Source organism: Ascaphus truei, chromosome 1, assembly GCF_040206685.1.
Source record: "Ascaphus truei isolate aAscTru1 chromosome 1, aAscTru1.hap1, whole genome shotgun sequence".
In the NCBI taxonomy this organism is placed as follows: Eukaryota; Metazoa; Chordata; class Amphibia; order Anura; family Ascaphidae; genus Ascaphus; species Ascaphus truei.
Window position 1 is genome coordinate 92102479 of NC_134483.1, and position 15000 is coordinate 92117478.

Genomic DNA, 15000 nt, shown 5'->3' on the forward strand with positions numbered 1-15000 from the left:
TCATTCTCTCTCTCTCTCTCATTCTCTCTCTCTCTCATTCTCTCTCTCTCTGTCATTCTCTCTCTCTCTCTCTCTCTCTCTCTCATTCTCTCTCTCTCTCATTCTCTCTCTCTCATTCTCCCTCTCATTCTCTCTCTCTCTCCCTCTCATTCTCTCTCTCTCTCCCTCTCATTCTCTCTCTCTCTCCCGCTCATTCTGTCTCTCTCCCCCTACCCCCTATTCTCGTCTCTCTCTCCCCTCCATTGTCTGTCTGTCTCTCCCACACCCCATTCTGTGTCTCTCTCTCCCCCATTCTGTCTCTCTCCCCCCATTCTGTCTCTCTCCCCCCATTCTGTCTCTCTCCCCCCATTCTGTCTCTCTCTCCCGCCCACTCTGTGCCCCTCTCCCCATGCTGTGCCCCTCTCCCCACGCTGTCTCTCCCCATTCTGTGCCTGTGCCTCTCTGTGTCTCTCCCCATGCTGTGCCTGTGTCTCTCCCCATGCTTTGCCTGTGTGTGTCTCTCTCTCTGTCTCTACCCATGCTTTGCCTGTGTGCCTCTCTCTCTCTCTCTCTGCCTCTCCCCATGCTGTGCCTGTGTTCTCACTGTGTCTCTTCCCCCCCTATTGTTTGTGTCTGTGTCCCCCATTCTGGACCATACCTGCATGGGTGGGGGAAGCCATCTTGAGCCCTGGCAGCAGACACTGGAAGTTCTCACTGACACTTCCGGGTCTCACTGCTTGGGCTCCGCAGCTCAGACCCGTCCCCTGCTCTCCTCCATGCATTGTCTGCTCTCTGCTGCCCCCCCCCCCCCCCCCCTCTCTTATGGTCAAAAGCGGAGCAGCCACAAAAAAACGGAACATTTTACAGCAAGCAGGGCAGCCGGGACAGAGACTAAAAAACCGTGACAGAGGTTAAAAAAACGAGACTGTCCCGGCTAAACCGGGACACCTGGTCACCCTAGGTATGCACTACCACACTCCATGTAACAGCAAAATCTCTGGGGGGATTGGGGGGGAAGGGAGGAGAATATGTGTTACACAAAGAAAGGGGAGACTTATTTCTTTTTCACAGCATACAAATGAAATATTTTCTCTAAGGGTGATTGAATATTTCTAAGAAATCTGATTTCCCCCCCTTTGGCCCATTACATAGGGTGTGCCTCTTTGACACCTATTAACAAAAACCGGTAAAGAATACAGCAAAGGAATTTAAAAAAAACTTTCTTAGGAGGATAAGGAGGAAAAATGGATATACTGCAGCAGGTGAGCCAGACAGTCCCAAGCTGATTAAGTATGTTTCTTTTACTGCACCTTTACCTACAAAGGCAGCTCTCAGTAAACAGCTGTTAACGGGACACTTTGCATCTGTTAAGAGATAAATGGCCCCTTTGTCTAAACAAGAGAAATACTTTCAATAAAAACACATCTTCACAGTTTCTAAGCAGCTGTTCATTAATCAATACACCAATTAGAGGCTCTGCCTAGTTCATTTTTTTAACACCTTTGGTGCCAGGGGATTATGCACAAAAAGGCAGCTCAATGCATTGCAGGCCGCTCTGGAAACAAAAAAGGGTGATTAAACTGCTCCAGTAAGTGAGTGGGAAAGGGATAGCCACATGCTAAGTAGGTTGAAACGAGGGGATTTAACATCTTTTCTATCAAAAATCATTTGTCTATAAGATTTGAAGGTATGGAAAAATATAATTGTTTGGTCATACACGAGCGAGTTCTAACAAAAAAAAACTAAAACAGTATACTTATGTAATTAGATTCATTAGGAAGATCTAATCCACCTGTAAGTCTGATCTTATCTGCTACTTTTTAATTTTACAGTAAACATTGACTTAAAAATGATTACAATTGTCAGGTATTTTTAAAAGACCCAGTTATGTAGTTTGAATCTTTAAATTAGGTTTAAATTTAAATATTTGTAATTAAGTCAATTTGTTCCTGTGGGACAAAGAACGAGAATCAGGGTGCTGAGCTAAGTGTGCGATACCCACATCGTGGCTTAATGCAGGGTTGCTCAATACCAGTCTTCAATCCCCCTCAAGTGCTAGGGTCGCCCGGTGTCCAGTATTGAACCGAACTGTTCTGTATTTGAACACTCCGTCCAGTAAAAAATGAGAGGTAATACTGGACATGTATGTGTCTGGTATTACCTCCCTGGACATAGTGACCTGACCAGCTTGGGGGATAGAGGGGTGCGGGATTTCCCTGAGCAGGGAGAGAGAGGGTTGTTGCTGGGGGCTTGGCAGCCAATCAGTAGGTGTCATGAGCCCTGGGGGTGGGCCAAGTTGAGGTGGAAACAGCATGGAGGGCAGAGACGTGACAGGGTGTGTGTGTGTGTGTGTGTGTGTGTGTCTCGAGCGCGTAACACCTGTCACCATTGTGTCCAGCATTTTTTAAGAAAACCACCTGGCAACCCTGCCCCCAACAGGTCTGGTTTTCAGGATATCCCAGTTTCAGCACAGGTGGCTCAATCAGAAACTCAGTCGAACACTGACCCTCTGATTGAGCCACTTGTGCTGAAGCAAGAACTGATTGACCCACCTGCAGCAGGGATATCTTGAAAACCTGACCTGTTTGAGGGGCTTGAGGACAGGAGTTGAGCACCCCTGGCTTAGTGAATACCTAACACTTCACTCTCTCACAATTAGTATTCCAACCTGTCCTAATCAGGTTTCTGGCACTTCTGCCATAATTATGAGGAGGGATCTTTCTTATTCGAATAGTTCCTGGGAAATTGCTTGCCCCACTTTGCTAAATCTACTGTAGATTCAGTGAGTCTCTTTTCAATCCTGAGATACTGATCCCCACGAATCGGGATCCTAGGGATGGATCAATTACAGATGCCAAACAACAAGAATTTTATGAAGAAACAAAAAAGGTTAAGCTGGGGGACGACCCCTGCATCAAGAGAGAAAGCCCTGGATTTGTAAGAAAGGTGCGGCATGACTTAAGGCTGAGGGGCCCCTCCCCTAAGGAGGCGCGATGTCAGGTCAGGAGGAGGGGTTAAGGAAGGGGTACTTGAGGTAAGAGGGAGATCCTAGCTTGCTCTTTATTCTAGGATCTACTGGAGCGCAGTCCTACCCAGCCTGTTTTTAGGCATGAGGGATGTCGGCATTAGACTGAAAGATTGGGAATCTGCTCTGTTTTGTCGCAGCTTGGGGAATGTGTTGGCAGGAGTAATGTTACCCTGGGAGGGGACTCAGTCAGTATTGGCTCTGGGAGGGAGGTCTCAGACCACGGAAGTGTTTTGGTCGGGGAATGCAGTACCATTCCAGGTTAGGGTGGCCAGAATGATGGTGAACTTTCGGATGGAAATTGTGGGAGACGATACCATTCCAGACTAGGTTCAGTGGTGATCTTCCGTTGGGGGCTCTGTGCAGTCAGACTAAGGTACTGAATGGCTAGATGAGCACGAGCCAGGGGTAACCTTCGAGGTCCGGTAGATGTGGGCGGAACAATCTGGCTGGGTCCGTAGTTGAGTCATCGCATACTGTTCCTGCCGGGACCTCCTTGGGACCTTTACTTATCTCCTGTGGATTCTGGAAGACTGGGACAGTCACTCTTATACTACTGAGCTCACTCGCCTGAATAGCAAACTCCTCCTGGGCCGTTTGTCAGAAGTTTTATTGTGCATTGCGGCAGAGAACTTGCTGGACGTTTGCCACAGTAGCTGCTTGGAGAGGAGATTTTCGGCGCTTCCACCCGCCCCTAGTGAGGTGTTTCCGGCGGGAGGTTGATTGGCAGCCATTAGAGAGCTCCAGAGTCGCTTGGAGTGACGCACTTCCGGTCGCGGAGTGAGAGGGACCCTGGGAAGTCACGTGCTCGGACAGAGCTGCAACCGGACATCATATACCCTATCCTCTGCTTATGATCTGTGGCAGTTCTGTAAGTAGGATTCTGGTTTTAAAACACTGGATCCCACATCTGCTTCATTTATATTTGTGTAATAAACAAACTTTTTAATAGTCAGCCTTATTTGTTTTATGTAGTGTTTGTCTTGTCTCGTTTGTCCTGCATAATACTATTTGCATTGTTGCACTATGATGTGTTTTCTTTGTCTCTTTTTCTGCCATATATGTATGGAGTAACGTCTTGAAGAAGGCTGGAATATCCCATCATATCAACAGATATCCATCACTAGAGACTTTCACACCATTGGACTTTACTGTTCCCTTTGGACTATTGCGGCGCCCGTCTGTATTGTTTATTTGATATTTATCTATCTGTTGTAATAAATAACTCTGTGGCAGTTAATTTCTCCCAAAAAGTTGTATAGTATGTTTATTGAGAATGGGAGAGGGGTCCAAATGAGGCATGAGTAAGTAATGTTACATAGCATTGGGGAGGAGTGACCTCATGGTCAAAGCACTGTTGCTTGTGTAGAGCAATCCAATTTAGCCTTCTTGAGATCTATTTATAAAGATACTGAAAAGAGCAACTAGTCTTACAGCAGCAAAAACATATATTGCTGTCTATGTCTGCTCTAATTGAAAGAAACGAATCAAACAAGGATCTTATATTCGAGACAGATTCTTAATTTATGCCGAGTCAGACATGACAAATCCTTTTGACACATAAAAAGGAAATAAAATGACACACCCAGACACATAATTTTATACATCTCATTATAATATGTGTGTCTAGTGACTGCTTCTTTATAATTTATGTGTCTGGTGGCTCCTCCTGTAATCACTCGTACACAACACAAGCTGATGCATGTACGGCAAAAGGGATGATAATTACCCGCATACATTAATGCTGAGAGACGTACAGTATTTTTGTTAAATAAATCATGACACGGTGTAATAGGTCATGTGTTGTTGTTCATCTGAGGTTGTATTTGCCTAATTTTTAGACCTGCTAAGGAACAGATGATTGTTATTATGTCCTGATATGTAAAACCATAGAATTCAAAGAGGGTGTACTTTCTTTTTCACACAACTGTATGTTTGAAATGCACCTTTAAGCATTCAATTTACAGCAAAATGTTTAATGGTGTCCATGTATACACTTCCCTCATTTACTCAAACGAGTCACTTTACCTTCCTGTGTTTTAGGCACCACAAAATAACTTTTGGGTAGTGATGGATGCTAGCCACAAAAATGATATGCACAACAGCACTACATCAGAAGCAAATATTATTATTAGTGGTGTGAAGCAGAGGGTAAAATGCTTTAGCTAACGTTGTGACGTGAAACTCCCTCCCTCCCCCACCAAGTTACAGTCCACCAAATAATATAAGTTCCAGAGGGTTTGAAATGTGTCGTAATATTAAATATTGAAGTATGTTGTACCATGTTATTTTTCGAGGGGCGGTTTACAAACACAAACTGATGCTTCAGTAAGACACACAACCAATGTAGTGTAGCCTAATCCTTTTACAGACAACAAAACTAGGTCTGGATAGTTAATTTTCATTACTGCATCGATATTGCAAGCTATTAAATGGAAACACAGAAATGCGGCAACCTGGATGAGGGTAATTTAATTACAGAAACATGAAAACAGAATTATGAGATTATCACTAATAAAATGGACAATTAGTCATAATCAGTAAAGATAGCTTCTAATCAATAGAACTCCGAAAAACACATCTTATATCTTTAATGAGGCTTAATTAGGGAAGGATTGTCTTGTTACTTCGCCAAGTATTCATCTCTATGGCACAAGGTTTTTAGCCTGCTAAGATTGTAGTTGTTAAGTATGTCTAATTGTAAATGGTTGGAAGGTATGTGGCCCCTCCTCTTATCTTAAAGCTCACCCACTCAACTCCTATGTAATCAGCAGGTCCACGTACACACAGGTAATTGTAGCAGCCATTGAGAGATTTCTTTCCCCAGGAGATTGAAGATTGAACTAAATGACCCATACTTATGAGAAGAAAACAACATCTAGAAATGACTCCAATAATGAGCCATATTGGATGTGCGTTGGGGCTGCTTTGTTTACTGGTCTATCAAATAGGGGCCGTTCTTACGAGTTACAATATGTCAAGCATGTTTCTCTATGTGTTTTTTTTAAAGAGTGTCCTTGTTTGGACAAATATAAAACTCAGAAACAAACAGTACAGTGTGTGACCTTTGACCAGACCTCAAGGTGATGTCAATGCTGTTATAGCTGATTTGTCAACATAATCCTGATTTCTCCATAAATGTATCATGTTATCTAGTTTTGCCACCTACTGTATATTTAACCTCTTCAGTATGCCACTACCATTTAGTCACTTAAGTCCGAGGAAGGACTGCAGTAGCACAGAATATATAGGAGGACAATGTAGAAAGCACATTGATCACAAATATGGGTTTCACAAAATAAAAGTTAAAATAGATGAGGCACAGTGTTAAAAACAAAACAAAAAAAAAACAAGAGGGTAATCGTTAATGGGCAGTGAATTACAGAGAGGATGGGATGTAGAAGCTAACAGGACCCAGATGAAAACAGAAATGGGCAAAGAAGAAAAGAAGAGAACTAGAGAGAAGAGTAATGAGAGGCAAACAAAAAAGAAAGATGGTGGCATGGAGAAGGAATTGGTAATATCTGCAGAGTACTTCCTCCCTATCTGGACAATAGATATGTTCCCATGGCCTCAGTGCAACCTACCATCCCTTGTACGTATGCCCTGCAGTTGTACAGATGTTTTACTTGGAGGCATACAGCACATTAGATACAATACGCAATGTGGAAAGTTTGCATCAAAAATGTGGAGCTCAACAGGCATCCTATATATCCAACAGAGCAGGGGGGTAAAGGTCAGTATTGTCATAAGCCAACTGGAGGACAGAAGGAGGAAGTAACTTTCCAAAGGATACACAAAGGACGTGTGAAAATCTGAACTAGCTTGAGGAGCACTTCTTCTATTTTTGTTCATGATGACAAGTTATGAATCTTGCCTGTAAAATCTAGAACTACATTCGTGAGAAAAGGAACACAAATAAACAAAAAATCTGCAGTCCTCCAAGCAGAAATTACACATAAGCATACCGCCGGATTGATCACTGGGGCTTTGCTATTCTGTTCTCCAATGAAAGAACAGAATAGCCTAGTGTTACCAATTAAGCCAAATTCAAAGTTTAAAGTATCATGACCTAATTTACATATTTAAAGCAGAAGTCCTCCATCTTTTTATTTTTACCCGCTTTTTTTTTTTTTTTTTACCAGGATGGGAGGCAGGGGGTCCCTTGAGCTGAATCGTGATATCAGCTCTGGGGACCCCTGGTACCTGAGATACTTACAGCTGAAGGCAGCACAATATAGTGGTTTAAATCTCACGTGACATGAGGCCCAATAGGAAGCCACAATGTCATCCTTTGCATTAATGTTACATATTATACTTCTTAAATAAATAAAAAAATGTGCGAGTGTAGTGTTGAATATGATATACGCAATAATAAAAAAAAAAAAAGAAATCCCAGTTGTAGGCACTCGAAGCCTATTATAAAATCATGATTTAAGAGAGGGGTGCGCAAACTGGGGGGCACAAGCTTCTCTGCGGTTGGCGCGGCGGTAACAGAGGCCCCGCACGCTTGCCGGAGGCTTCTGTAACTTCACTTACCTTGGCTCAGATGGCTTCTGGTGACCCATCGCCATGTTAACACAGCGTCATTTCCCGTGGCGCCATGTTGCCGTGGCAACGTGACATCAGAACGCCAGAGCCAAGGTAAGGAGGAGAAGTGCGAGGAGGGGGACAGGGGGAAAAGATTGCGCACCCCTGGTTTAAGAGAGAACATGTACCTAGTAACAATAAAATAAAATATAAAAAGTGAAAGGGTGATATAAATGAAAAAGGTAATCCTCTAACCCTCCATCAATTGGAAGATAGTGACTCAATAGCCTATGCTAACTGAGTGGATATATTATGTACAAGCCTGGCGATTAATAGTCATAGACAAATCCTTCATATTGTATGTCTAACATGAGGAACTGGATAGTATAGAAGTATCTATCTGCAACCCTGTAGCACTAGAGTACTAGTAAGCCCCTTTAATATATACAGTATGAGGCAATAAAATGTATACAGAAGGGTAGTTCTATGTACAATAAGTTATAAGTAGTCCAAGTATAAATTGAGGTGATGAACTTCTATTGCTCCTCACATACACTCTTTCAGTAACATTTTTTAGAAAGGCGTGCACTGCAAACCGGTATATAAAGCTGGAAAAAAAAAATCAGTTTAAAAGAGATTTATTTAATGTAATACAAAAAACACATCACTTCAAAAATCCTGACCAGTTTCATACAGCCATGGTACTTCATCAAAGACTCTTTGTAGACCGGTTTGCAGTGCATGCCTTCCTGCCTATTTTTGTACACTTGCCCATCGGCTGGAACACGCGCCCACCAGGACTGTTTTTTTGCTATACCGTGGACGGAGGAGGACATTCCGGACCCGTGAGTTATTTCATTCATTATAATGTTGAGCCTAGTGTGTGAGCAGGATATTTGGGGGATTGGGGGTTTGAAAAGTTCGGCACCCTGTGCTCTCTCCGGGCAATCAGTGTAATTGTTATGGGGAAGAGCGTGGGGCCTGTGTAATCGCTGGGCCCTGGTGCTTTATTCCTAAACAATGATCCCAAAACCAAAATGAGCATGGCTGCTTCTTCCTTTCAACTCGGGGACATCCGCGGACTTTAAAGAGCTTTATCTGAAAAGCTCAGGATAAGACAGCTGCTTTGATAAATCTCTTTAAAATATATATGGAAAACACCTCCGTGCTGACTGGGAGGAACAAGTGAGAAAAAAAAGCAAAGGTTGCCATGGGAACACACTACTACAGGCTTTGGGCCTTTTTTAAAATAAACATTACAATAAAATAAAAATCGCTTTGAAATAAATACAAATAGGATTAGTCATTTGCTTGGAAGAGGATCACATTGAGCTAATTTTGAAGCTGTGATCCCACGTATGACACTTTCATAAATCTATCCCAGAATGCCATGAGAAAGGCTTACATTAAGTATGTAGATTACAATACACTCAACATTAGCCAACATGGAAGACGTCTACTGCATTGACCAGCTTGTTCTAAAGCCCTAACCTGACTATACAGCACTTTTGATTTGGATGAAAAATATATAAAACTAATATCAAGAGCTGTCAATACAACATTTTATTCAAATGCTTGTTACTCATGGTTTGCACCTAGGATCTTCTAAAGGTTTAATCTATTTAAACTCAGGGTGGGACACATTTCTTACTGTCAAATTACATGATAGGAAATGATGGTTGTGGTTGCGTGAGATTAACATTTAAATAGTTAGTTAGATTTCAGTTTAAATGAAAAACCTTAATGATTTTTTTTTTAATAAGCCTCCATTGCACGATCAATACAAAAGGGTGGAAGCTTACCTGTATCGAAGGATGATCCCAGAATATTCCAAGTAGGGATTAATTCTTCATGAGCCATGCACAGCATCATATTCCGGTCTAGAAATTGTAATTCCTTGACTGTCACTTCGAACTGATTGGGTATTGTCTGGTGACTAGTGGGAGTTAGGCTGTCGCAGTTGCTTTTCATAAAGTGGGCAATATTGCACGCGATATCCTTAACATAGGCTAAGGAACTGCAACCCACAATCACTGGGGAGTACCCCTGAGTGTACATACATACTGTCACAGTTAAAGACTCTGGACAGTCGTGACCTGAAACAACAAACAAAGAAGTGAGCTTGTTAATAAAATACAATGTTGCAGGGCTAAAAGCACTCAAGACTAAATTAACACGTGTCCCATGTGTGGCCGAGCCGACCCCCGACTCACACACGAGGCACAATTCGGGATTTTCACATGCTAACACTAGTTACTTCACGTTTTAGCTTTATCTTTTTAACAATAATTTCTCTAAAGTGTAAACCAGCTGCACTAAGCAGCTTACAAAACCAAACTTTGGTTAAAGCAGCACTCTTGGGGACACATTAAAAAAAAATAGGTTTGAAGAAGGGGATCCCCTGCTCTCTGAGATGCTTACCTCTGTAGCGGGTGCCTATAGCAGCTCTGGTTGGGCCAGTTTGGGCTAACATAACGGTGGCTTAAATGTCCCGCGTCTTGCGGGCCAATAGGAAGCTAGGATTTCATCCTTTGTGGCTTCCTAATAGCCCATGTAATGCGGGACATTTAAACAGTATCTTGAAGAGCAGGGGTTCCCGAGAGCTGAAATCAACATGGTTCAGGACCGGAAACCCCCTGCTTCAATCCTTCAACAACAAAAAAAAGTGTCACCAGAAGTGCTACTTTAAGGAACCACAAAGCTGACTCAAAAACATCTATTGCACTCAATGTTAGCTTGGTTGCTGCATATCTAAAGCTTCTATTGAGCAATTATTGCTCAGGAGAGATTGCAAATATTGAAATATTGGCTTGCTGTGTCACTATATATATATATATATATATATATATATATATATATATATATATATATATATATATATATATATATATATCATATGACATACCCATGATCTAAAAGAATGGGAGAATCATTTACACATACAACACTCAAGAAATATATCCAATAGTATTGTTAGCTACACGCAAAATAAATAAAAAAAGAGTAGGCTAAAACCATTTCTGGATGAGCCACTTTGTGGCCAGTTTGGGGGGTGGGGTTTATTGTGTCTGTTTTTTTGTTTGTGTGTTCTTACTCCACAGGCCAAACGCCTTGAGTGATGACATTTTAGGTCACCTTTCTGCCATCCTAACTTCGATCTACCAGAAATTTCAACCAAATCGGTGCAGCCCCCATATTGGAATGCATTTTTTTTTTTTTGATGAAACAAAATGTACATCTCATCGACCGGATTCTTGATACAAAACATTAAATGTATTATTTTGCACCTAGCAGTAAACATACATTTTGCTGTTTCAGAAAAGTTAAATATTTAAAATGGAAAAAATATATATATATATATATATATATATATATATATAATTGGTAGCAACAGTAACAAACACTACAACAACAACCTGTATATATTCTTTAACATCCAGGTGGCAGTGATAATTATTCACTGCACAATAGGTTTTTTTATCGGGTTTCCATGGTACCCACAATGTCAGTACTGGAGAACTGTTCAATGGCCTTCTGTAGAATAATGAGTTTTGTGTTTTTTGTTTTTCACCCGTCAGACAGTTTGTTGCGAATGAGATTGTTACATGGCAGTGTTTTGCAGTGTGTGATACTACATTAAACGCATTTCTTTTCAAATCGCAATAATGTGAGAGTTGAAGTAGTATTCAGTATTTACATTTTTGTTTGACTTTAAGACAGTGCTTGATCATTGTGACACACAATAGCCGCCTCTCTGGACAACTTTGCGCTGGTGCATCGATATTCAGTGGAAACTACCGTAGGCTTATTTACAGACTCGGATAATACTACACAATAGTGTGAGAATTAAATTGGCCAGACATTACTGTTTAACGGACGTTTGAGAATACTAGGACAGGGGAGAGGGAGCGGCTCAGTGAGTAAAGACACTGACTGGCACAGAGTTTGTAGCAGGGGAGCCAGGTTCAATTCCCCGTGTCAGCTCCTTTTGACCTTGGGCAAGTCACTTTAACTACCTGTGCCTCAGGCACCAAAAAATAGATTGCAAGGCTCCACGAGGCAGGGACCTGTGCCTGCAAAATGTCTCTGTAAAGCGTTACGTAAAACTAGCTCTATACAAGCGCTATACAAGAACATGCTAAAAAAATAATAATTTGATGACAAAATCCAGAAATTGATGGTGTTTCCAATTTATTTTGCCCATGTTTCATTCTGTTATGAATCTTTGCACTATTAGGTTTAATCCCACAACGCGGTATAAAATATAGAGTTTTCCTAGTATACTGCATGGCAAGTGTACTGTAAGTGGATAAATGAGCTGTCTCCCTAGAAAACAGCACTCTTTAATCATAACAAATTGAGAGGCGACACACATGAAATGACTTATAATAGAATCCCTGACCTGGTAGGATGGAGCGCAGAGTATTAGCACTGTAACGCTCGGCAAACATGACATGCCTCTGACTGGATCCATTGTAAACAAAGTAAAATTCTGCATCTTCGGGGAGGTGAAGATCTTCGCCAAACTTTGCAAATACAGTCATCTGACCCTGGAAAATAAACAGAATTGAGTCAACACAGAGTCACCTTCCAGCCAGACATGTTAGTGCCCCAGTTCCACTTGTGCACACATTTTTTCTTTTTATATTTCATTATCTTATTTTTTAGCTCTGAACACATACGTAATTGTGAAATCCCCCTGCACTTTTCTATTACTGAGCAGTATTAATGATTTTATATATATATATATATATATTGTGACATAGTCCAAAGATGTTAGGCAGCTTTCTGCCCCATTTTAGAGCAGAAAGTGCAGGAATAGCTAAAAATGATCCGTTCCACAGCTTCACATTAACTCAGGCAGCTGGATGGAAAATCCAGACCACAGATTACAATGGCTCTAGTTCTCCCTCACCTGCTCTTCTAATCACATGCACAGGTATTTAGAGCAGAGAGGTTTTGCATTTCACTCTCTCTCCTTAGAGCCTGGAGGCTGGGGGTATCGCTGCTCCCCTGTTTCCAGTTTCGGGGTTGACGGCCCCTCCAAGTATCACAGTACCAGAGGATTTGCCTGGACACGGGACCGAGTTCCCACCACGAACAGATAAGACCAAACAAATGTTTACTGCTGTTGCTAAAAGACTGTGCTGTATCTAAGTGACCCTAAATGAGAGAGCATTGTTTTAAGCTGGGGAACCAGGTTAGTTGGCCAGCAGCTGTTAGAGAGACTGATTCTATGTGTAGTTAGATCCCTGAAAGGGATAGGATTTTGTTTATATAATTTGGTTTCTTTTTACTTGAAATAACAGTGTGGGAAATACTGTAACAATGAAATGAGTGAACTGCTGAATGAAAGTATCTGAGTACCTCTAACCTACACATGTTAAAGCTGCAGTACCTTACTTGGATGAAAATAAAGCAGGCAGAAGCCTGAGTTAAGCAGCTTAATACTTTGCATGATCCTGTTTTTGTATTAAATAACCCTAGAAGACTGTGTCGGGAAGAACCCAGACAGACATCAGCACTACAAAAGAGGGGCGTTTGTCACATATGGTGGAGAATGCGGGTCGACACTAAAAAGTCTGTGGGTTTGCAAATAAATGCGGGGGTTTAAAATGGCCGCCCAGCTGAACTAAAGTACAGATGCTATGAGTGAAGTCTGTCCCACTGTGTATATCAGTTGTGCTTCTAGCATACACAGAGAATGTGCGAAGTGTGGATGCAATAGCACTTGAACCCAAACAGAAAACCAAAATGTTTTGCTGAAGAAAAAAAAAAAAAAAAAAAAAAAACATTGCATCTTGCCAGTGCTGTTTGTAAAGCTAATGCCTTTTGCTGAAGTGAGTGAATTTGCAGCTAGCAAGTGCTGTATGCAAGTTGCTGAAGTGAGTGAAATTGCAGCTAGCAGATTGTCCCTGCCGGGTTTCTAAAATGGCCGACGTGAAATGTTTGTTTTGTAATGTACATAATCATGAAAAGCAGTGTCCCTTCAGGCCATACGATGATGATGATGATGGCGACTCGTATGTGGCCCCTGGAGGAGAGCCGTACCCACAGATGAATTTAGTATGCTGGGCCTGTCATAAAGTAGGTCACATGGAAGATGTGTGCCCCAAAATTTTCAAAGACAAACAGCTGCAAAAACAAGCAACGCCCTATGAGTGCAAGCAAGATGTGGAAGCTGATACCAGTGAGCTTGTGCCCAGTACCACTGATATCTCTGGAGCTAATAAAGCAAAAAGAAAGAAGAAAAAGAAAACTGTTCCTCAAGTCACAGGGGAAGTGACCGAGCCACTTGAACCTGCGCTATCAGGACATGCGTCAGAAAGGCGCCAAGATGTGCTGCATACCGGAGTGACCAGCAGAATTGTCACGGGAACAGTGGCAAAGGAAAAGGAGGAGCAAAGGGAAGCTGAATCCTTGAACCAGGATAAAGAGGCTTTGGTTTCTGCACTCCAAGCTGCCCGCCATGATTATGAAGTCCTGCGGCAGGGATTGATGAAGGAGCGAGAATGTTGGAAGAAGGAGAAAGAATCTAACAATAAGGTGCGAGAATGTTGGAACAAGGAGCGAGAAGCGAACGCCGAGTTACAGAGGTGTATACTCCCAGCTTTACAAGAGCACGAGGCTTTGAAGAAAACAGAGTCTCTCTTACGGAGTGAGCTGGAAGAGGTGACGACTAATCTGGAAAAGGCCAACACCGTAATTGCCACCATGGATGGAAAACAGATTAAGTCTGACAAATTGATTGCTATCCTAAAACAGAAATACGGGAAGGCTCTACAAGAGGTTCATGCGCTCAGCACAGAGGTGCAACACTTACGCCTGGAGGGCCACGGTCTGAACACAGAGCTGGGAATGTTGAAGCAAACCCATGAGAATGCCCTAAGTGAGTTAGAGACTGTAAAGCAAGAAAATGAGACTCTGAAATTGGAAAATTCAGATTTGACTGACCAAGCAGAAAAAGTAAAGAAACAGTTGACTCAGGAAAAATTAGAAGTGCAGGAAGCACTGATGCACACTCAGAGCCAGCACCAGGAAGAAATGGACGCTCTGAGAACAGAATTGCGACATGTATGCACAAAACAGAATTCTCTCGTGGAGGAACTTAACATTTTGAAAAAGGAGAAAAGCATTAGAATAATTCAGAAGCACTGCAAAGCTCTTGTCCAAGGAAGAAGGGAAAGAGAAAATTATCGGCGTAAACGCGCCGCAACTATCATCCTACAGGCTGCCTACAGAGGGATGAAAATTCGTCGGTTCAATCACCGGAATAAAGCAGCCTGTGTTCTTCAATCATTCTACCGTGCCCGCATGGTACGAAACAGGTTCCTCATTATGAAAGGAGCAACTATAAAAATCCAGTCTCTGACTAGGATGACACAGAACAGGATTCGCTATCAAACCCTGAGAAATGCGTCACTGGTTATCCAGCGGTACTTCCGCCTGAATAAATGTAGACCTCA

General features: G+C 42.1%; 1 protein-coding gene across 4 annotated transcripts in view; it reads right to left on the reverse strand.

Annotated features, from left to right (window-relative positions):
* ARHGEF28 (Rho guanine nucleotide exchange factor 28) overlaps positions 1 to 15000 on the reverse strand; it is a 265058-nt gene that overhangs the window by 178833 nt on the left and 71225 nt on the right. For all 4 annotated transcript variants that reach the window (XM_075591696.1, XM_075591714.1, XM_075591705.1 and 1 more), the window contains exons 3-4: positions 11937 to 12084; positions 9337 to 9630 (exon numbers count right to left, since the gene is read on the reverse strand). In XM_075591696.1, coding sequence (XP_075447811.1) covers positions 9337 to 9630; positions 11937 to 12084 — 442 coding nt within the window. The remainder of the gene's footprint in view (positions 1 to 9336; positions 9631 to 11936; positions 12085 to 15000) is intronic.